At 47.4% G+C, this 23,771-nt stretch overlaps 1 protein-coding gene across 1 annotated transcript in view; it reads right to left on the bottom strand.

The window, feature by feature from the left end:
- The window catches only part of MRC2 (mannose receptor C-type 2), an 81,541-nt gene that overhangs the window by 42,519 nt on the left and 15,251 nt on the right, over positions 1 to 23,771 (bottom strand). Inside the window, exons 2-9 of the mRNA XM_079949263.1 lie at positions 23,113 to 23,520; positions 18,680 to 18,853; positions 15,543 to 15,707; positions 13,362 to 13,475; positions 10,277 to 10,420; positions 8,432 to 8,617; positions 7,118 to 7,272; positions 2,626 to 2,733 (exon numbers count right to left, since the gene is read on the bottom strand). Coding sequence (XP_079805389.1) covers positions 2,626 to 2,733; positions 7,118 to 7,272; positions 8,432 to 8,617; positions 10,277 to 10,420; positions 13,362 to 13,475; positions 15,543 to 15,707; positions 18,680 to 18,853; positions 23,113 to 23,520 — 1,454 coding nt within the window. The remainder of the gene's footprint in view (positions 1 to 2,625; positions 2,734 to 7,117; positions 7,273 to 8,431; positions 8,618 to 10,276; positions 10,421 to 13,361; positions 13,476 to 15,542; positions 15,708 to 18,679; positions 18,854 to 23,112; positions 23,521 to 23,771) is intronic.

Raw genomic sequence — 23,771 nt, 5'->3', positions numbered from 1 at the left:
CTGGCTGGGTCTCCCCAGCTACTCTGGGCGGCTTCCAACAAAGATTAAAAATAAATTAATGCAGGAATCGCAACTAAAGCACCCAATGTTGCTGGATTACAACTTCCATCAGCTCCAGCTGGCACAACCACATCTGGGGGGCACCATAAGGACTCTTAAAAAGGCACACAAAGCTTTCCTTAAACGGGAAGGTAGCAAACACAATGGAAAAGAACCAAGCAAAAGCCAGAGGACCAAAAACGAAGGAAGCATCTACAAGGGAAACTTTAGAAGCATCTGCTAGAAGACCCAGAAACCAGCCCAGTGTCTATTGCAAATAGTGACATGGTGGTTTTCAAAGGTGCAGACAACTCCAATGCATCCTGATCCTAGAGAGCAATTCAGAGCTCCCACCACAACTTTTGAGGAATGATGCGGCTTTACTTCCTGGCCATATCTAAGTCAAGGGACCAGCTGTCCAAAGGCAAAGGTTGCCATTTAATGTTTATATGAAGTTGGGTTCAACTTTTAGCAGGCCAATCTTTTACCCTCATCCCTCAGAGCTAAACAGTGGGTTTACTTAAAAGGGAGCATTTAAACAAGCATATAAACAAACTTGACCAATGCTCGTAAACTTGAGCCACTTCTCCTCTCTGTTATCCTCCTCCACACCCAAACATCAATTCAATTCAAAAACAGTATTCTAAGGAATCTTACAGATTTCTCGTGTCTCTCCTTGCGGCTCCCGCCTTCGGACGAAAGCCTTGGGGACTCTCAGCTGGGGGAAAGTCCGAAAGCTTTATCGCTAAAATCTGCACACGGTCTTGTGGTGTAGTGGTTAAGAGCAGTGGACTCGTAATATGGTGAACCAGGTTCGCTTCCCCGCTCCTCCACATGCAGCTGCTGGGTGACCTTGGGCTAGTCACACTTCTCTGAAGTCTCTCCGCCTCACTCACCACACAGAGTGTTTGATGTGGGGGAGGAAGGGAAAGGAGATTGTGAGCCGCTTTGAGACTCCTTAAGGTAAAGGTAAAGGGACCCCTGACCAGTAGGTCCAGTCATGACCGACTCTGGGGTTGCAGCGCTCATCTGGCTTTATTGGCCAAGGGAGCCGGCGTACAGCTTCCGGGTCATGTGGCCAGCATGACTAAGCTGCTTCTGGCGAACCAGAGCAGCGCACGGAAATGCCATTTACCTTCCCCCCAGAGCGGTACCTATTTATCTACTTGCACTTTGACGTGCTTTCGAACTGCTAGGTTGGCAGGAGCAGGGACCGAGCAACAGGAGCTCACCCCGTCACAGGGATTCGAACTGCTGACCTTCTGATCGGCAAGTCCTAGGCTCTGTGATTTAACCCACAGCGCCACCTGCGTCCCTTTGAGACTCCTTAGGGACTACCCTAGGGTAGTGATAAAGCGGGATATCCATACTCTTCTTCTTCTTCAGCTCAAAGTATAGGATGCGCAGTTTGAAGCATGATACATGGCTTGGCATAACAAAATACCTCTACTTTTAAAGAGTAGGGTGCAGCCCATCAATTGCAAGGCACTCGTCACAAACAGGAAGGCTGGGCTTAAAAGTGTGCACACCGGAGTGTGGAGCTGTGTCAGTTTTCACGACACGGATGGCAACCGGACCCCTCCTTGAACTAGCCTTGCCAGCTCTGCCTCCCCTTCTGTGACCCATAGCAGGACTAAGTCGCAGCTTGAGTTCCATACCCCCCCACCACTCACACCTTGGGACCCCGCCCTGACACAGACAAACATTCCTGCCCTGTCCCAGCTGGTGCCACAGGGCCCTTGACAATGCCAGAATTCCCTTAGGTAAAAGCAGTTAATACAGAAACGTTCCATGTCCCCCTTCCCAGCTTGCGCTGTTGTTGCAGAGGGAGAAAGGCAAGCAAATTCCGGCCCTGGCCAGCTGGAAAGGAGATGTAACTTGGACAGCTGAGGTGCACCGGAAAAAGGAAGTCTATCTGGAAAGTACATATCTGGATAGACAACATGCAGCTGGTACAATGTCTTTCTCAAAGGGCAACAGCTTAGTTTAAACAGAGCACAGGACACGCATCTTGCTTTTAGTTTAGAGTTTATGAACTTCTGGTTACTTATTTGTTCACTGCTCTGCTCCAAATGAGTGTTTAGAAATTACTTATTGTAACTGTTGAGTGGATTTCTGTTTAATTTTGAAATGCTGATATTTAATATTATTCTATATTGTTTTAATGAATGTTGAATGTTATTTTGTTTGCATATTGTATATTGTATTATGCATATTGTCTTATTTATATGATGTTAACTGCTCTGAGCCTGGCTTTGGCTGGGGAGAGCGGGATACAAATAAAATTTATTATTATTATTATTATTATTATTATTATTATTATTATTATTATTTCCAAAGCAGCATTTGAAAACACAGAGACTTCTCCTCGTTAGTCGCTCATGAGTCAGAAACCTCACCTGCCTCGGGCAGGACAGGCCTTGGGCCTCATCCTTCTCCTCTCCAGAAGTGCTCATATGTCTACCTCTAAAGGCCTGTTCCGCAAGAGGCAGCCTTTGGACCGCAACTCCCAGCCTCCCCTTCTCCCCTTCCTGCGGCCTTCGGCCCTGTTCCCTTTGCATGCAATGCCGCCATTGCTCTCTTTACCTTTCTGCAGCCGTGGTCCTCTTCTTCTCTCCCCTGGCTCACGCGGCCACGCTTCTTGCACACGGAAGGCAACGTCAGGTTGCAAGGGCTATCGTTCCACCTCCCCTCCTGGACAGAGAGAGGCAGAGAAGTCCCAGCTCAAGGAAAAGAATTCCCCACAGTAGGCAGAAGCTTCAAAACATGTGACCCAAAAATGTACCGTATTTTTTGCTCTATAAGACTCACTTTTTCCCTCCTAAAAAGTAAGGGGAAATGTGCGTCTTATGGAGCGAATGCAGGCTGCACAGCTATCACAGAAGCCAGAACAGCAAGAGGGATTGCTGCTTTCACTGCGCAGCAATCCTTCTTGCTGTTCTGGCTTCTGAGATTCAGAATATTTTTTTGTCTTGTTTTCCTTCTCCATAAACTAGGTGCGTCTTGTGGTCTGGTGCGCCTTACAGAGCAAAAAATACGGTAAGCCTTCCACCCTACAGTGTATGCCCAGTCCGTCCTTTCTCCAACCTAGTGCCCTTCGGATCTTGCGGGACTCAAATTATTTAAATTATTATGCAGCTATGGGGGCACCACCCACATGTTCTTTTCGGAGCACTACAATTACTTGCAGTTTGTTCTGCCCTAATCTCACATTGGTCCAGCAAAGGAGAGCTCCTAAAATGAGCACAGGAAAGAAATACCGCATTTTTCGCACCATAGGGCGCACCAGACGATAGGGCGCACCTAGTTTTGGGAGGCGGAAAACAAGAAAAAATTATTCTGAACCCCAGAAGCCAGAACAGCAAGAGGGATCTGGCTTCTGGGATACCGTGTGGCTGTTCTGGCTTCTGGGGTAACCGCGCCAAGCCTCTTCAGGGCAGCGGGATGAAGGCTCCCCCTGCCCAAAGAGGCTGCGCAGGGCTAAAGCAGAAGCCAGGACAGACGCGACGCTAAAGGAGCACTGCGCTTTCTCTCTCTCTGCCCAGCGCCCCTCCTTCACAGGAGAGGTGCTGCGCAGAGAGGGAGAAGGGGCATCGCCCTTCAGCGAACCTGGAGAAGGAACAGAAGGAGACCCTTCTGCCGCCCCAAGCCTTGCGCGCCCAGCGGGACCTCCCTCCGGGCGCGCAAGCCTTGCAGACACTCGCCCAAGTACGGGGAGCCCTCCGGAGGGCTCCCTGTGCTTTGGGCAACAGGCTGCCGCCCCAAGCCTCCCGCGCCTGGCGGGACCTCCTGCCGGGCGCGCAAGGCTTGCAGACACTTGCCCGAAGCACGGGGAGCCCTCCGAAGGTCTCCCTGTGCTTCGGGCAACAGGCTGCCGCCCCAAGCCTCGCGCGCTCGGCGGAACCTCCCGCCAGGCGCGCAAGGCTTGTGGACACTCGCTGGGGCTGCAGGCTGCTGCCCGCAAGCCTCGTGAGCTCGCGGGAACTCCCGCCGGGCTTGCAAGGCTTGCGGATAGCTTCCTGAAGCCTGGAGAGCGAGAGGGGTCGGTGCGCACCGATGCCTCTCGCTCTCCAGGCTTCAGCGAAAGCCTGCATTCGCACCATAGGACGCACACACATTTCCCCTTCATTTTTGGAGGGGAAAAAGTGCGTCCTATGGAGCGAAAAATACGGTAAGTCAATTGAAGGATGCACTGATGAAATTTTATTCTATTTAAAAAACACACACACAAAAACCTGAGAACCAATACAGTCCTTTATTGCAGGGAGGAGAACCTGCGGCCTTCTGGATACTGCTAAACTACAATTACAATCATGCTTGACCACTGATCACGCTGGATAGGGCTGATGGGAGTTGGAATCCAACAACATCTGGAGGGAGAAAGCTTCCCCAGCCTTGCCTTGTCGGAAGAATTCTGCATAGGTTAGAAGCCTTTGATTTCCCCCACCTCCACCCCCTAAAACCAGACTATTTGTCTCTGTGCCCTTCTGCAGCGACACCATCTTGCCTGCTCCTCCATTTCAATCTAATTTTCTCCTACACATCCTCACTTTCCACTGATCAGTCCTGAGATTCATTCCCTACCCTTGTTTTACTTACCGTATTTTTCGCCCCATAGGGCGCACCAGCCCATAGGGCACATCGAGTTTTTTGGGGGGGAAATAAAGGGGAAAAAAATTATGTCCCCCCTAGGCACAGGGCTGGGGCGGGGGAAGCCTGAGCTTCCCCCGACCCCAGCCCCCAGAACAGGCTGCTCTCCGCAAGCTGTGGGAGCCCTCCCACGGCTTGCGGAGAGCTACCCGAAGCCCGGGCGCGACTGCTCAGCGCGCCCAAGCTTCGGGATAGAGGCAGCTCTGCGCAAGCTTTGGGAGGGCTCCCGTGGGAGGGCTCCTGCGGCTTGCGCAGAGCTACCTGAAGCGCGGGCGCAACTGCTCAACGCGCACAGGCTTCGGGGTGCAGGCAGCTCTCTGCAAGCCGTGGGAGCCCGGCGGTAACTCCCGCGGGCTCCCCAGGCTTGCGGATAGCTTCCTGAAGCCTGGAGAGCGAGAGGGGTCGGTGCGCACCTGCATTCGCCCCATAAGACGCACACACATTTCCCCTTCATTTTTTGAGGTGAAAAAGTGCGTCCTATAGAGTGAAAAATACGGTAATCAGAATTGCAGCAAAAGTTATTCCCAGGTACGGGGTGGGGGGTGGGGACTCTGTAAGAAAATAAACATATAAACATATGTTCATGATTACCATTACTGCAAAAAAGAAATAAAAAAAAATGTAAAGGATCCCTGGATGGTTAAGTTCTGTCAAAGGTGACTATGGGGTTGTGGTGTGGTGCTCATCTTGCTTTCAGGCCAAAGGAACCAGCGTTTGTCCACAGACAGCTTTCCGGGTCATGTGGCCAGCAGGACTAAACCGCTTCTGGCCAACAGGACACTGTGATGGAAACCAGAGCGCATAGAAATGTTGTTTACGTTCCCACTGGAGTGGTACCTATTTATCTACTTGCACTTTGACGTGCTTTCGAACTGCTAGGTTGGCAGGAGCTCGGACAGAGCAATGGGAGCTCACCCCGTCACAGGGATTCGAACCGCCAACCTTCCAATCGGCAAGCTCAAGAGGCTCAGTGGTTTAGACCACCTGCGTACCTTACCTTTACTTATCATTACTGTAGGATACGAATTATTAGGATATTAAATTATTATTATTATTATTCGACCCGAGAGCCATATTCCCTTCTGGACCATGTGCAATGGCTAGGTGGTTACCCAGAAAGGAACACGGGCAGCACAACATATGTGAATTTTACCTTTGCACAGTACTGTAGACTAGTTTCTTCACATTCATCCATCCCTCTCCATCCTCCACCAAGGAGCATGCTCAGAGTTAATTCCAGGACCACTAAGGGCTGTGGCCTGGGAAGAGGGGGTGGTGGCCTGAGGATAGTCCTGAGGGCCAGAGAGGAGCCTGGGGCCAAATTAAGCCTCTGGGCCCGAGATTCTCACTTGACTGGGATTTCACCTGGACACTACTACCCAATTTAGTTGTCCACAGGCTCTTACTGTTAGAAGAAAAACAATTTGCATTACACACTTGCTTTGTGGCCAAGTGGGAAAGGGGAGTCATCACTAAGTTTCTTTTTCCATCCAATCTACTGAAAGGATGAGGGATCTGACCCAGTTGCAGGACGGCCCGCAAAACTGCCTGTTCTTTAAGGCTCTGAATTCCAACAACTTTGCTAACTGTCAGCTCAGGTTTGCCCAGGAGCCATATTTACAAATACAAGTTTCGCCAATCAATTGCAATCTTTAATTAATGAAAGCTTGCATTTCTAAGTGTTGCATGACAGATACGAAGAGGGTTCTATCCTGTATGCTCAGAGCTATGTCCCCTTCTCGTGATGGGTATCCTTCTGAAGGAATGGGTTTCTGTGCAGTCAGTTTGAAACGGGGCCCAAAAACCCGCTTTTCTTCTTTCTCCAAGGGAGCATTTCTAAAATGCATTAACTTGAGCTGTTGAGCAAATGCATAACAAGAATACAGCTGTATAAACAGCTCTCTCCTTTATCAGTCACAGCAATGGATGTTCCAGTGGAGTAGGGATGATGCATCTGGGTCTTATCTTACATCCTGACCACACTCTGACGCACAGACCTAGTCCAGGAACAGCGCCAGAGTGTGTTCTTAGAGTTGGTGACCTCTTGCTCCAAGATAGAGTATAGGAACAGCAATACCCTTTTATGGTCAGGTACAGGAAGGAAAACCCTTTTATGGTTAAGAGTACCAGAGCAGGAACATCTGTGATGTCAACCTGTGTGTACAAGCTGACGTGGCTGGATTCCTGGGGAAGGGGGGAGAGGGTGCCTGTAGGATATATATACTGCATGAAATTTCTCATTTCTTTGGACTTGCTGTGGACTGACCACGCAAGTGCCTTTCTGTTGCTCCAGAGAGCAGAAATAAAGAACTCTTTCTCTGAACCAACCCTCAGTGTCATTTGACTTCCTTCCTCCTGTCCGGGAGCAACACAGAGCCCACCAATAGGTAAAGTCTAATAAGGCTACACTTCCGGCTCTTACACATACCGGTCCCCAGATCGTCACGCAGTCCTCTAGGCTGTCTCGGAAATTGTTGGGCTCAAAGGGGTGCCAGAATGTGAACTGCACTGGCGTACCGTCTGACCACTCAAAGCTCATCTGCCGCTTGAGATCGTTCAGACCAATCCAGAGTTCTTCGACATCTGCCAAAACAAGCAGGGAAAGGGGGGATTTCTACTAAATGAAGAAGAAAAAATCCTCTTCATCTGCCAGTGACTGCCCCACACAATGCACCCACGCCTGCTTTGCCCAACCAGTTCCCTCCAGTTTGTGAGCATTTAGCAAAACACTTGATCCTCATGAGGACTACAAACTTGGGGAAGAGGCAGACATAGCTCCCTACAGAAGTAATGGAGCATTTCCCTGCTGTAGCTCCTCCCCGTGACCTTCACTCTCCTCGATCCACTGCAGATTTTGCTCCTCCAAACTGTGACATTTCAAAATGATTTTTCCAGACCCCACGGCATGTTTATCCATTAAACATTTATTCAGTGCTTAAAAAAAAAAAATCCAGATTTTCTAAAAGACTCCCTTTTTAACACCCTGTGCTCAAGGTGAATAGCTTCAAGATTGTCCCAAAAAAATCTGGATGGCGAGATGGGAGGGAGGCAGCTTTGTGATTGTCACAAGAGCCAGCCAATCAGCATTCTGCACAGCCAGCTTCTCCTGGAGAGAATCAGCTGATCCTAGGCTTGATTCATTTTGGAAGTGTGTGCAGATATAAAAGGAGCAACTCTGGTTCTACAGCAGTCACTGCTCGATATTCAACTAAACTTTTGCTCTCGTAAAAAAAAAGTTAAATCAGAGATAATCCACATGTTGTTGTTATTGTTGTTGTTTAGTCGTTTAGTTGTGTCCGACTCTTCGTGACCCCCTGGACCAGAGCACGCCAGGCACTCCTGTCTTCCACTGCCTCCCGCAGTTTGGTCAAACTCATGCTGGTAGCTTCGAGAACACTGTCCAACCATCTCATCCTCTGTCGTCCCCTTCTCCTTGCGCCCTCCACCTTTCCCAACATCAGGGTCTTTTCCAGGGAGTCTTCTCTTCTCATGAGGTGGCCAAAGTCTTGGAGCCTCAGCTTTAGGATCTGTCCTTCCAGTGAGCACTCAGGACTGATTTCCCTAAGAATGGATAGGTTTGATCTTCTTGCAGTCCATGGGACTCTCAAGAGTCTCCTCCAGCACCATAATTCAAAAGCATCAATTCTTCGGCGATCGGCCTTCTTTATGGGATAATCCACATACACACAAGCAAACACACACACACACACACACAGAGCACATGTGACACAGCATTGCTTACCTTGCTTGATTTGCTTGGTAACAAACTCCAGTTCGTTGAGGGTGTGGATGCTGACCAGATCCCCTTCGCTCCGCAAGCAGGTTTTTTTGGCATCTGGCCAACTCTTCTTTTCACTGATCAAGCGGTAGCAGTTGGTCTGGAAAGGCTGCCAGCTCGGGTCACAGTCAACCTTCACATCAGACTCCACTGCAATTAGGAAAAGCAAAGCTTTGAGTAAGCAGTATCCGGGGAAAGTTGTGGGAGTGATATTTTAATTAGGAGCACACACCCAAGATCCGCAACCCGGAAAGCAGAAATTTCACATGCCCTCCACGAACAAACTAGCAAGCATCTTCATTGTCTAGGTTCTGTCGTGTGCTGAAAAGACGCACCTCTTTAACTCTGGCCTCTGTCAATTAATGGGATGGGGTTTTTTTTGAAGGGCTCAGTTCCAGTTTTGATTGGAACTATTTTATTTGTTTTTTATCATTGCATGCACAGTCGTAACTTGGTTTTCGAACAGCTTAGTTCTCAAACATTTTGGCTTCCAAACGCCACAAACCCGGAAGTGACTGTTCCGGTTTGCGAACTATCTTTGGAAGCCGAACATCCGACGGGGCTTCCGGTTGGCTGCAGGAGCTTCCGGCAGCCAATCAGAAGTCGTGCTTTGGTTTCCGAACGTTTTGGAAGTCGAACGGACTTCTGGAACGGATTCCGTTTGACTTCCAAGGTATGACTGTAAACCCTTTCCCTTCTTTTATTTAGTTTTGATTGTATGGGGCCTTACAGGGTGGGCCAGGTCAGAAATCGTATAAAGTAAATAAATATATCCCAGTACGTTTCCGAGCACAATTCAAAGTGCTGGTGTTTACCTTTAAAGCCCTAAACGGCCTCGGCCCAGTATACCTGAAGGAGCGTCTCCACCCCCATCGTTCTGCCCGGACGCTGAGGTCCAGCGCCGAGGGCCTTCTGGTGGTTCCCTCACTGCAAGAAGCAAAGCTACAGGGAACCAGGCAGAGGGCCTTCTCGGTAGTGGCGCCCGCCCTGTGGAACTCCCTCCCATCAGATGTCAAAGCGATAAATAACTACCTGACATTCAGAAGACATCTTAAGGCAGCCCTGTTCAGGGAAGTTTTTAATCTGTGATATTTTAGTGTATTTTTGGTTTCTATGGAAGCCGCCCAGAGTGGCTGGGGAAACCCAGCCAGATGGGCGGGGTACAAATAATAAATTATTATTATTATTATTATTATTATTATTATTAATAATGAATCCAAAAGGCTCCATCTGACAGAGAGCTAATAAAATCCTTCAAACTACGGACCCTGCAGCCAATGCATATGAAAGTGTAAAATTCCCCTCCCTCCTCACTTAGACCCTCTAGGACTACCTGGCACTTTTCCTACAAACCGACATTGCTTGCCTACTTCCTTCCAACCAACTCCATGTATTTCTGCCCCTAAATCCAGCAAGATGTTTTCCACCAGGTCTCCCTCCTTCATTTTCCCCTTTGGCTTTTGTCTTTTTCTCCAAAGCACTGCCTGAAAGCTTCTTCTGCCTACTCTCTGCTTTATAGTCAAGCTTTCCCCTAGGTCTACTCTTCCTGTTCAGCTCCAGCCAGGAAAAAAAAAGACCGCGGTTAAACTGCCCTTTCACTTGTCTCACAAAAGCTGCGCTCTTTGCAGCATTCCGTTACCGACACTCACTTCTACTCCAAACAGTCAGCACATGTTTCACGGACATTCCGTGACATCAGAACAGCTCGGCCAATAGTTATTGGGGTTGCAGAAAGGCAGGCATGAGATAGGTGGCTTTCAGATCATGATATATATACGTCAAACCAATCGCTGTCTGCATATTACTCACGTAAGAAGTATATATTAGAAGTGGCATTGGGTTTCTTCTTGCAGATGTAAGGCAGCGCCATGCTGCAGTCACGGTTCTGCCATTCCCCTGACGACTCTGTCCGTATCACCCCACAGTTTTCTTCGCTGGGGTTGTCAGGCTGATCTGCAAGGGGCAGCAGGGGGAAATCACCAACCTTTGCAACTACGGCTGTTATTTACCCAGAAAAGCACAGCCTGAGAGTGCTTTGCTGTGTGGCAAGAGGCAAAACCACACCCGAGGATGTCACCTGATCAGTTCTGAATCTCAAATACAGAGGCTGCACACACACATTTAAAACACATGGCTCCCCCCCCAAAAAAAGAGAATCATGGGAACTGTAGCTCAAGCCCTCACAGAACTATAATTCCCATAACGAACTACACTTTTCAGGATTTTGGGTGGAATCCTGTGCTTTAAATACAGTGGTGCCCCGCAAGACGAACGCCTCACAAGACGGAAAACCCGCTAAACGAAAGGGTTTTCCATTTTGGAGGTGCTTCGCAAAACGAATTTCCCTATGGGCTTGCTTTGCAAGACAAAAATGTCTTGCGACTTCCTGCGGGGTTTTTTTCCCTCCCCCCCCCCCCCTTTCCTAAGCCCTAAGCCGCTTATCAGCTGATCCGCTAAAAGCCGTTAAACCACTAATAGCGCTAATCCGCTAAGCTGTCAATGGGCTTGCTTCGCAAGACGAAAAAACCGCTATACAAAGAGCCTCACGGAACGGATTAATTTCATCTTGCGAGGCACCACTGTATATGGTGTGGAGGCAGCCTATGCATTTACAGTGGAACCTTGGGTTACAGACGCTTCAGGTTACATACGCTTCAGATTACAGACTCCGCTAACCCAGAAATAGTACCTCGGGTTAAGAACTTTGCTTCAGGATGAGAACAGAAATCGGGCTCCGGTGCCGCAGCAGCAGTGGGAGGCCCCATTAGCTAAAGTGGTGCTTCAGGTTAAGAACAGTTTCAGGCTAAGAACGGACCTCCAGAACAAATTGAGTACTTAACCAGAGGTACCACTGTGTTCCAATGAGAATCGGAATAAGAAATGCCCTTTGGATGTTGTTGTTGAGACTTGGAAGAGGCATGCAGTGGGGCAGCTATGGTTGTGCCTTCTGGCCGAACTCCCAAGGCCCCACAACCCAGCCACCCACAATTACAGCAGACAATGGGGCAGTGGCAAACAGGCTTGGTGTCAGGACTTGGGCACCATGGGGCCGATACTGGTTGCTGCAGTATCCTTAAGACTCATAGAATTGCAGAGCTGGAAGAGACCCTTAGGATCCAATCCCCCACAATGAAGGAATATACAGGTGTCCCATACTGAGATCAAACCTGAAACCACGCTCTAAAGAAGGGTCAGCAAACTTTTTCATCAGGGGGCCGGTCCACTGTCCCTCAGACCTTGTGAGGGGACGGACTATTTATTTTTGGGGGGAGTGAACAAACTCCTATGCCCCACAAATAACCCAGAGATGCATTTTAAATATAAGGACTCATTCTACTCATGTAAAAACACGCTCCCGGACCGTCCGCAGACCAGATTTAGAAGGCGATTGGGCCTGATCCGGCCCCCAGGCTTTAGTTTGCCAACCCATGCTCTAAAGAACTGAGCTATCCAGGTTCGTCCCTTGATCTTCTTGCTTTTATATATATATATATATATATATATATATATATATATATATAGTGGTACCTCGGGTTAAGTACTTAATTCATTCCGGAGGTCCGCTCTTAACCTGAAACAGTTCTTAACCTGAAGCACCACTTTAGGTAATGGGGCCTCCTGCTGCTGCTGCGCCGCCGGAGCACAGTTTCTGTTCTCATCCTGAAGCAAAATTCTTAACCTTAGGTACTATTTCTGGGTTAGCAGAGTCTGTAACCTGAAGCGTATGTAACCTGGAGCATATGTAACCCGAGGTACCACTGGAGAGAGAGAGAGAGAGAGAGAGTGTGTGTGTGTGTCAAACCTGAGGTACTATTTCTGGGTTAGCAGAGTCTGTAACCTGAAGCGTATGTAACCTGAAGCATATGTAACCCGAGGTACCACTGGAGAGAGAGAGAGAGAGAGAGAGAGAGAGAGTGTCAAGAAATGGCCAAGCAGCAATGTACAGAATGCTAGTTTCATTATTTACTTATTCCAGATGGCTAGTTTAAAATGAGAAACTCCACATGCTCCTTAATAATTTTTTTTTTTAAAAAAAAATCAGAATTCACAAAGTGTTTCTTGCTCTGATTTATCAGAAACGTAGAAGCAGTTGAAAAGTATGGAAGGGAGCTGGGAGGGGATGGAGAAGAGAAATGTGAATTGTTTGCCTCACAACTGCCCACAATACAAATGGGCGTCAAAAGCCCCCCCACTGCAAAAAAAAAGAAGAAGAGGGGGAAAGGTCACGAAGTCTGGGGTTTTAAATTATCTAGCTGCATCACTGAAGGCAGGAGAGAATTTATACTGCACAGCTGAAGAGCTCGATTTGCCACAGTGACCCAAGTTCAACTGACTGCTCAGGGATGACATTTGTGGGGTAACTTTGGCCAAACCAATATCAGAAGTGTCACAACACTTTGTATTCCAAAAAGTGATATAGTAGCACTGAAGTAAGGTAAAGGGACCCCTGACAGTTAAGTCCAGTCGTGAACGACTCGGGTTGTGGCGCTCATCTCGCTTTATTGGCCGAGGGAGCCGGTGTTTGTCAGCAGACCGTTTTTCCAGGTCATGTGGCCAGCATGACTAAGCCACTTCTGGCAAAACTAGAGCAGCGCATGGAAACGCTGTTTACCTTCCCGCCGGAGCGGTACCTATTTATCTACTTGCACTGGCGTGCTTTCAAACTGCTAGGTTGGCAGAAGCTGGGACCGAACAACGGGAACTCACCCTGTCGCGGGGATTCGAACCGCCGACCTTCTGATCAGAAAGCCCAAGAGGCTCAGTGGTTTAGATCACAGCACCACCCGCGTAAAATTAGTCTCCAGTAAATACCAACAGCCTATGCCAGACATGTGGCTCATTTGTCAATTCACTGGGATAATTCACCCATCCTCTTGGTATTTTTCTTACTTACCACTCTCCCAGTTAAGGAACTTCAAAGGCGAGTTGTCTGACCACTGCCAGCCCCCGTTGAGGTCCAGATCATTAAGCCCAATCCACAGTGTGGAACCATATCCCGTTAGCAGTCCTGGTGTAGACAGGAAAAGGGCAGAATGTCTCTGTGTCAGATCCACCACCTTCTCAGCATAAGACACATCCAGCAACACAAGCATTTCCTGGTCCCTGACAGAACTTAGCCCCCACACCCTCCAGCCACGGAGACCTCCCCACATCTTGGACGCTTGCCCTGCTGACCACATAACACAGCCTGATTTTGCCCAGATCCTATTTCTCTCATTTGCAATAAGAGCCTGCCAGCTTTCCTTTTCTTTCAATACTCAAGAGATTCTGAATTTCTGCAGCAATACAGTTAAACCTCGGTTGTGGAACTTAATCCGTTCCAGAAGCCTGTTCAGCTTCCAAAATGTTCGACAACCGAGGCGCGGCTTCTAAAAAACGTTCGAAAACCAGAGCATTTACTTCCAGGTTTTCGGTGTCTGGGAGTCGAAACGTTCCAAAATGGAGGCGTTCGGTATCCAAGGTTTGACTGTACTGAAGAGCTGTTCTGCCTGGCCTTTGGTTTGGACTCAGTCTGACCCTTATGTTTCCCTCCCCTTATGGTGTTGATTTATCGGCTACTTTTAAAATGAGGCTGCATTTTAAATTGCATTTTAACCTGTATTTTAAATTGGTTTTTTTCTTTTTCCCCTATTATGTTTTTACTGTGATTTTATTGGTGTTAGCTCCCCTGAGCCCAGCTCTGGCCGGGGAGGGGAGGGTATAAATAATAATAATAATAATAATAATAATAATTATTATTATTATTATTATCAGGCAAGGCCTCCTCCCACCTGCCTTGCCCCACCCTCTGCTTCTCAATGTGTATTGTACTGTTTTATGTACTGAGGCTTGCCGTTTTATTGATTATAGTTTATATATTATTGTAACTGTTGAGTGGATTTCTGTTTAACTTTTATATGTTGATATTATTTTATACTATTCTAATGATTGTTGAATGTTACTTTGTTGATGTAGGTTTCCTATTTTAAAGTTATGTTTTATTATCATATTTTTGTATTGCATTGGATTGTTATAAGATGGACATTTTTTTGTTTCTTCAGCTTGTAAACCGCCTTGAGTATTGTAAGACAGAAAGGCGGTATACAAATTAAAAATGAAATGAAATGAAATCTGCTGCAGAATCTCAAGTGATCACAGAACTGCAACTCCAAATCTCCTGTCGCTGTTCAGAAACACATTTGCACATATGATAGATAGATAGATAATACTTTATTCGGCTATAAGCCCACAAGGTAAAACAAATCAATAAATAAAATAGCCTTTTACATTCTAAAATATCAACTAAAATATTTCAACGCATAATCTCCTTCACATTACTTACAATCTCTAGATGTACCGTATTATGGCCTTGAAGATAAAGATGGTGCATAGAGTTTACTAGATTTTTAATAATCATGCAGCATTCCATGAAGTCTTTTATATGAAAGAACTGCAACCAGGAATCTGGCCACCTGTAATGTTCTATAAGAGTCAATGTCCTGGAGTAGATAAGCTAGATGTAATTCAGGTGGCTTAGCAACAATTTCCAGAATGGCTGAACTCAGAATCCTTGATCGGGGAACAATGTATAAAGGGCAATTAAACAAGATATGATAAAGGGAATCTATTGATTTGTTGTCACATGCGCATAAAACAGAGGTTTTACCGTTAGAAAATTGCTCAGCACATTTGAGGGGAACACATTAAATCTGGCTCTAACAAATGCAAATCTATGTGACGCAACTGATAAGGTAGACAGATATCGAGGTATCTGGGACATAGATGTAATGCCCTGATTTATCGGAGAACATGTACCTCCACCTGAAGTAAGATTTTGTTGCAAATCAACCTCCTCCAATCTTTGTTTGATGACCTTTTTGCACATATGTTATACAGTGATTGGCCCACTTTTCCAGAGTCAGTCCTCAGTCCCCTTCCCAAACCGAGTTCCCACCCACTGAAGTAGACCGGGAGAACAAACATGACTGGAAGGGCCTTTTGCTGGTGTGGATGTACACAAGGAGAGAGGCAGTCAGGGCACCCTGCAAACTTTTGGCAGCAGGGACTCCTTCAGTTCTCTGTGCCCATTGCTCACCATTGATGTAGGTCTGTTCGTGGACCTCAGTGATGCTCAGCAGGCTGGCCCCTTGCTGCTCACAGCTCTTCCCAGCCTCCTGCCAAGAGAGGGTGGACTGGAAGTTGAACTGGTAGCAGCTGTTGGTGAGCTGGTCCCTGTCCCAAAATGTATCGCAGTCATCGCCTAAGAGGACAGGCAAAAAAGGAAGAAAGAAGGGCATTTATTACTTCAAGTTAACGTGACCATCATCCATACCGATCAACAGACACCCTGTGGGCAGCCATCTGCAGGTAGTATCAAAGGGGAGTTGTCCCTTTTGCTGACCACAACGGAATGGGAGGTGGAAAGGACACACACACATACACACACAAAATTTTTTTATTAAATTTTCTGTTTTACAATTTAAAATACTCATTTTACACCCCTGAGATATCAATGACTTCTCTTCTTCTCTTTCCATGGTTCATTTTACATATCATAAAGGTAAATGGTAAAGGGACCCCTGACCATTAGGTCCAGTCGTGGCCGACTCTGGGGTTGCGGCGCTCATCTCGCTTTATTGGCCGAGGGAGCCGGCGTACAGCTTCCGGGTCATGTGGCCAGCATGACTAAGCCGCTTCTGGCAAACCAGAGCAGCGCACGGAAAGGCTGTTTACCTTCCCGCCGGAGCGGTACCTATTTATCTACTTGCACTTTGACATGCTTTCGAACTGCTAGATTGGCAGGAGCAGGGACTGAGCAACGGGAGCTCACCCCGTCGCAGGGATTCGAACCGCCAACCTTCTGATCGGCAAGTCCAGCCCCCCATAACTTATTTATACTGCTGAATTTATCATAATGATGCCAACGTTTTCAGCTGTACACAGTTATTTCCCATATATTCAGTATTCAATAAACAATTTCCAGTCTTCTTTAAACTTATGTCCTCCTTGTCCTCTTATTCTATATGTTAAATCCATGAGTTGTGCATATTCTGTCAACTTTAGTTGCTATTCGAACTTCTTTGGTTAGGACCTCGCTCATTTTCCATTTTTTGGGCTAACAAAACACGGGCTGCAGTAGTGGCATACATGAATAACCTTTTCAGACACCTGGGAATTTCAGTCTGGATTATCCCCAACAGAAAGGACTCAGTTTTGGGGGGGGAGAAGTACTTTTAAACATTTTTTTTCAATTCATGACGGTTCATTTCCCAATATTCTTTTACCCTTTAACACATCTACCACATATGAAGGAACATTCCCTCCGCCTCTTCACACTTCAAGCACTTATCTGATCAGTCGTACACATCTTAACAAACCTACTCAGAGTTAAATACCATCTGTGATTCATTTTCAGATAGTTCTCCTTCAAAGAATAACATGCCGTGAACTTCAAGTCACTTTTAGGGAAGGCTTTTTCCAGCCTCTGTGTTGTGTGACAGGGGCCTGTGAGGTGGGGCAGGGGAGAGAAGGCAGTGACTATACCTTATACAGTCATACCTCATGTTGCGTTTGCTTCAGGTTGAGCCTTTTCAGGTTGCATCCCGCGGCGACCCGGAAAGGGTTACTTCCGGGTTTCGCCGCTCGCGCATGTGCAGATGCGCAAAATGACATCACGAGCATGCACAGAAGTGATAAATCGTGACCTGCACACACCCAGATGCAGGTTGTGTTCCTTTTGGGTTGCGAACGGGACTCTGGAATGGATCCCGTTTGCAACCAGAGGTACCACTGTACTTTATACAGTGGTACCTCTGGTTACGTACTTAATTCATTCCAGAGGTCCGTTCTTAACCTGAAACTGTTCTTAACCTGAAGCACCACTTTAGCTAATGGGGCCTCCCGCCGCCGCCACGCGATTTCTGTCCTCATCCTGAAGCAGAGTTCTTAACCCGAGGCACTATTTCTGGGTTAGCGGAGTCTGTAACCTGAAGCATCTGTAACCCGAGGTACCACTGTAGCAGGAATAAGAGAAGATGGAACAGCAGTTTGGGAATGGCGATACGGCCTTCTATAGGCTTGCACTCCTTCCTTATCTTTCAAACTGAGCACTCTGGGAAGCAGCCATTCCATGTCTGTTTTATTTTATATACACTCGTAAGATATTTAACTTACTTTGAGCCCTGAGGGGAAAGGACAGTCTCAAATTAATGCGTATATTGTTTACCCTTTGTCACGATACGGGAAAGCGACCGATCATTGGTGTATATAGAATACCAGACTTCCTCAACCTCGGCCCTCCAGATGTTTTGAGACTACAATTCCCATCATCCCTGACCACTGGTCCTGCTAGCTAGGGATCATGGGAGTTGTAGGCCAAAAAACATCTGGAGGGCCAAGGCTGAGGAAGCCTGTTCTATACAGTACTACAGCTTCTGCAGCACTTGCATGCCTATCTTATCTATTTACGGTGAACGCTACTTGTTTTAGTCCCTTGTCCCTAGACACCAGGATGGAATATTCATCAATACTCCAACTCTTGAGGGGGAAGACTGAATCACAGAAAACAGTGCAACCGCTATGGGCATGTGTGTGTGTGTGTAAACGGGACACTTACAGAAGGGTAGTGCAATAGTTCTAGGGGTTGCTCGTGCGTAAATCGGCGCCACACCTGGCTGGGTTGCCTGAGTGAACCCTTTCTGTCCGGACAGCCACTCACCCGTGGCTGTCTCAATCGCTGGCAGAATCCGTCAGTGGGAGTTTCTTGAACTTCTTCCAGCAAAGACGCCTAGTCTCCGCCTACTCTCCCTGCGCGGAAGCCTTCTGCGCAGGGAGGGTGTGGGCAGCGGAGGACCCGTGCTCTCCCCGCTGGTCTCCGGCGAGGAGTCATGGAGCCACCTCGCCGATTCCCCCATCTGCCCCCCTTCTCCACTGGTGCTACGCTGATTTCCTTCCCCAGAAGATGGGCTGCTTCTCTCCCTCCCGGGACGCTCTCCGTAATCCCTCTGGAGCCCTCCCTCTCCCTCTGGCTCCGATGGCAGTTCCCTGACAGGTAGATTTGGCAACCAAAACCCTGGAGGCTTAGAAAGCAGAGGGAAACCTCCCATGGTGTCTTAAGAAAGGAGGACTGTTTTTTGATTGAACAGTTGGCACAAACCATCTGTTCACTCCTGTGGTTTGGCTGCTCCACGCCCATCAGTGCCCATGATTTCCCACCCCACAGAAGCAGCTTACTCTTAATGGGGCAGAACCCCCATCTTTCATCTTTGCCGTAATCCTGTGTGGTGGCACACCAGAGGTGACCATCTCCACGCCCCATGCTGGTGCAGTCATAGAACCACTGGTTGTCGTACTTGAAGGGAATGGTACAGGGCTTCCCGTGAGAGTTGCCTTGAATGGTGTAAATTTCTGGAGGAACAGAAGAGAGAGAGATAAAACACACAGAGAGAAAGAGCTCATATGGAGAGTCCTTCTTTGATATGGAGAGAGAGAGACTGCTTATCATTTAACCCCAAAGGCCTTGGCAACCTACAGGTGAAACTCAGAAAATTAGAATATCATGGAGAAGCTCTTCTGCATTGCTGGGTCTCATGTCTCTCATCTGTCTCTTGGCAAATCTCTTTTCTGATAAGAGCAGCTTTTGCATCTCATTTGGAAACCAAGGACCCAGAGTCTGGAGGAAGAATGGGGAGGCGCACAATGCCAGATGCTTGAAGTCCAGTGTGAAGTTTCCATAGTCTGGGTTGATTTGGGGGGCCATGTCATCAGCTGGTGTTGGTCCACTGTGCTTCATTAAGTCCAGGGTCAACGCAGCCGTCTACCAGGAGATTTTGGAGCACTTCATGCTTCCTTCCGCAGACGAGCTTTATGGGGACGCTGACTTCATTTTCCAGCAGGACTTTGGCACCTGCCCACACTGCCCAAAGTACCAAAACCTGGTTCAATGCCCATGGGATTACTGTGCTTGATTGGCCAGCAAACTCGCCTGACCTGAACCCCATAGAGAATCTATGGGGCATTGCCAAGAGACAGATGAGAGACATGAGACCGAACAATGCAGAAGAGCTGAAGGCTGCTATTGAGGCATCCTGGTCTTCCGTAACACCTCAGCAGTGCCACAGGCTGATCACATCCATGCCACGCCGCATTGAGGCAGTAATTGATGCAAAAGGGGCCCAAACCAAGTACTGAGTACATATGCATGCTTCTACTTCTCAGAGGCCCAATATTGCTCTATTCGCAGTCCTTGTTTTGCTGATTTCGTTTAAAATTCTAATTTTCTGAGATTGTCAATTTGGGGTTTTCATCAGCTGTACGCCATGATCATCACAATTATAACAAATAAAGGCTTGACATATCTCGCTCTGCATGTCATGAGTCTATCTCATATATTAGTTTCACCTTTTAAGTTGAATTACTGAAATAAATGAACTTTTCCACAATATTCTAATTTTCCGAGTTTCACCTGTATGTTCTTGTAGCCCTAAGTTAAGATTCAACACGCCATTCCACAACTCCTCCGGCTAGCTGTGCCCTCACAGCATACCCTGCCTGACTTCAAATTAATCCAGCACATATTTGGGCTGGCGGGCTGCTCCACTGAGCACATGATGAAATTTTTTCCACATGCACCGAGAGTATGCGCGCACTGCTGCGCTACCAAAACAAACATAAAAATCCTGCATCAAGCGAGTTGTTCAGAACACAGGGCTTGTTTGTTAAGGGCAGGATTCTGAAGCACAGCTGGCTGAAAAAGCTTCAAGATCATCAGACTAGCAGAAGGCAAAGACATCAAATAAGACCATTTGCATCTGAGCCCCTAAATATTCAGCAGGGAAACTGATCTCTCACAGGGTTTGGAAACGTACATGCGTTGGCCTCAATTCCCAAAGCAAAAGGTTTAGTCTATCTGCTGCGGCAAAAATAGGAGACACTTAAAAAAGGTCTTCCCGACTATTCAATCCAGAATTGGATCGCAAGGTTTTGGGGTTTGGCATTGTCTGAAAAGTTAGCACATCAAACAGAGACTGCGAAGAGGCAAAGCAAAACAAGAACTTCTTTGAAATGCGATTCCCCCTTCCTCTCCTAATATATCAACAACGCAGAGGTGGTGAGGATTTGCCCTCTGTGAGCTCATTTGTCCTTTCAGAAAGACACACTGACTTGACTTATGAATTTTAGGCTACGACTCCATTCATATTCGTAAACTGGTCCAAGTTCTGAGTTTTTTGTTCATTTGGTCACCTTGCAATACATGTATATGTATTCAGGTATTTTTTTTCCTCCCAAAAAAATCCGCATAAACATAGCCCAAATTTTCTGCCAAAGAACAGCTCAGTTCCGTGAAGTAAATAAATTACTCAAATTAAACAAAAATGGCATTTTTGTTATGCACTTATTTTGAAGAAAGGTTAAAGAGCACTGGAACACCGGACTCCTCCTGGTCCTCTGGAAATTTGGTCCTCCATCTGGCTCCTTAGATTCTATGTACCTCTGCCTATCTTTGCAGCCTTGAGGGACAAAAATGCAACCTTTCGCAGCACCGTTCAGTTCCACATCACAGAGCAGTTTTATGCTGCAATTTAGAACACACATAGGTTTTGTGATAGAGGGTTCCATCCAGGCTAAATTAGTTGAACTTTAATCCTGCGCTCATTTTAGTGGAACCTGTGTTAGTCATGGCTAACTTTCCTCACTGGAAATTAAAGGGTGCTCCCAGACAGGGACAATTTAGCAGCACGGAATCGTTGTTCTGCTTTAAGCTGGAAGTGGAATAGCTACTCTAATACCCTGTAGCCAAATGGGCAATCTCTCTTTCCCTAGCCTTGTAAGTTAAGAGAGAGAGAATCTGCTCTGCGACCACTGTGTGAGGATAAAAAAGGTAAAGGGACCCCTGACCATTAGGTCCAGTTGTGGCCGACTCTGGGGTTGCGGCGCTCATCTCGCTTTATTGGCTGAGGGAGCCGGTGTACAGCTTCCGGGTCATGTGGCCAGCATGACTAAGCTGCTTCTGGCGAACCAGAGCAGCGCACGGAAACGCCGTTTACCTTCCCGCCGGAGTGGTACCTATTTATCTACTTGCACTGGCGTGCTTTCGAACTGCTAGGTTGACAGGAGCAGGGACCGAGCAACGGGTGCTCACCCCGTCGCGGGGATTCAAACCACCGACCTTCTGATCGGCAAATCCTAGGCTCTGTGGCTTAACCCACAGCGCCACCCGCATCCCTACTGTGTGAGGATAAAGGATTACAAACTCTCTCCCCCTGCCTCACTACCAATCACAGTTGCCTTCAACTGCAGTCTCTTTTTTTGGCGGTGGGGGAAACCAGATTTAAAGGTAGTATTATTTAGGTAAATGGAAGGGTTACTGTGACACAGCTGATTCCTAGGAGGAGAGCTAGATCCTAGAGAAGGAAATGGTTAGAATGCAATCGACAAAACAGCTGAGCAATCTCCAAAGGCCATATGATCTAACCCAGGCATGGCCAAACTTGGCCCGCCAGCTGTTTTTGGGACTACAATTCCCATCATCCCTGACCACTGGTCCTGTTAGCTGGGGATGATGAGAGTGGTAGTCCCAAAACAGCCAAAATTGTAATGAAATGGATCATCTAAACCTGGAGAAAATGTACAACTGTTCTATTGAGCCATAAAACTCAGAATTTTCGAGCAATGAAAAAAAAAACAAAATCTGAACTGCAAACATGTTTATTTTATTTCGTAAAATTTGTGCATCGCTTGATTGTGGGGGGCAAAAAAAAAGTCTCGAAGGGGTTTACGAAAAGATAAAGTGGGGGATGCTTTTTAAAGATGTTTTTGCAAATTCTTCATTGAAAGTGAGTAAAAGCGCAGCTATTTCACAGCAGGGGCCCAGTGTGGAAACAGCCAGAAGGCAACCAACTTAACCTGGATTCAAACTAAAGCAATTCAAACCACAATTTCACTATGCAGCTGTTTCCAATGCAAACTGAGGCTGATGTTTGAACTTAAGCATTATTTAGACTGAATGGTGGTCGGTGGCTTTGGCGACGGCCCAGACTTTGGCAAAATGAAACTCAAGAGAGACAGTTAAAATATGGTGGGAACGCAGTGAGCATCGCGGATCAGAGGAAAAGAATCAAGGACCCATCTTTCAGAAACACAGCACCGTTTTCCCGTTTGCTTTGGCTTTTACAAACAGTTGGAAATTTTACGATTTCTGACGCTCCACTCAACTATGATTTGCAGAGCAATCCTAAGCTCTGAAAACTCCTACAACTCCATGCGGAACATAGAAGGAACCACTTTTGCTGTGCTAGAACCAGCATTGGGGCAGCTGAGAGACCAGCCTTCTGAATTCGCACAGCAAACCCGTGAAACACATACAGTGGTATCTTGGTTCTCGAATTAAATCCGTTCCGGGAGTCCGTTCGACTTCAGAAAACGTTTGAAAACCAAGGCACGGCCTCCAATTGACTGCAGGAGCTTCCTGCACTCAACTGGAAGCCGTGTTGGACGTTTGGCTTCCGAAAAACGTTCGCAAACCAGAACACTCACTTCTGGGTTTGCAGCATTCAGGAGCTGATTTGTTTTGGAGTCAATCCGTTTGACTACCAAGGTACTAATGTGCTACCAGCAACAGCAAAGAATGAGAAAGAAAAGTTTCAAAGTTCTACTAGAGGCTTTACCCGAATACGGCCTGGAGCACAAATCTTCATCGTGGCCATAGATCTTCCACTGGCCTCCCCGTGCCTGATCACCCCTCTCCGATGGCGTCAGTGACCAGTTCCCCAACCTGGAACTCAAATACTGGGAAAGCTGGTCACCCAGGCTCCGGCAGTTCCACCGCATGTTGACAGATTCCCGGTCGCACTCATAGGTGCCTAGTGCCTGGGCTGTTGCGCTGGAGTTTGCAGACTTCCAGGAGACCCCCAAGCACTGCATGGTCCCAACGTTGAAAAGCCGGTTCCGGGAAACCCATTTCCACTTCTGAGCTGGGAGGCTGGTGTTGCAACTCTTGGAAATTTTCACTAAAGAGTCCTTAGTCTCCAAGCAGCCTTGCAGACCACTGCTATAGATGAGGAAAATCCCAGAGTCTGTGAAAATTAAAACAAAATACAGTCATACCTCGGGTTACAGCCGCTTCAGGTTGTGTTTTTTCGGGTTGCGGATCCACCGAAACCCGGAAGTACCGGAACGGGTTACTTCCGGGTTTCAGCAGTCACGCATGTGCAGACGCACTAAATCACGCATTGCGCATGCGCAGAAGTGCCGGATCGCAACCTGCACACGCGCAGACGCACCACTTCGGGTTGCGAACGTGCATCACGCATGGATCACGTTCGCA

Source organism: Podarcis cretensis, assembly GCF_951804945.1.
Source record: "Podarcis cretensis genome assembly, chromosome: 13".
Lineage (NCBI taxonomy): Eukaryota > Metazoa > Chordata > Lepidosauria > Squamata > Lacertidae > Podarcis > Podarcis cretensis.
This window is presented reverse-complemented; position numbering and strand designations above follow the sequence as displayed.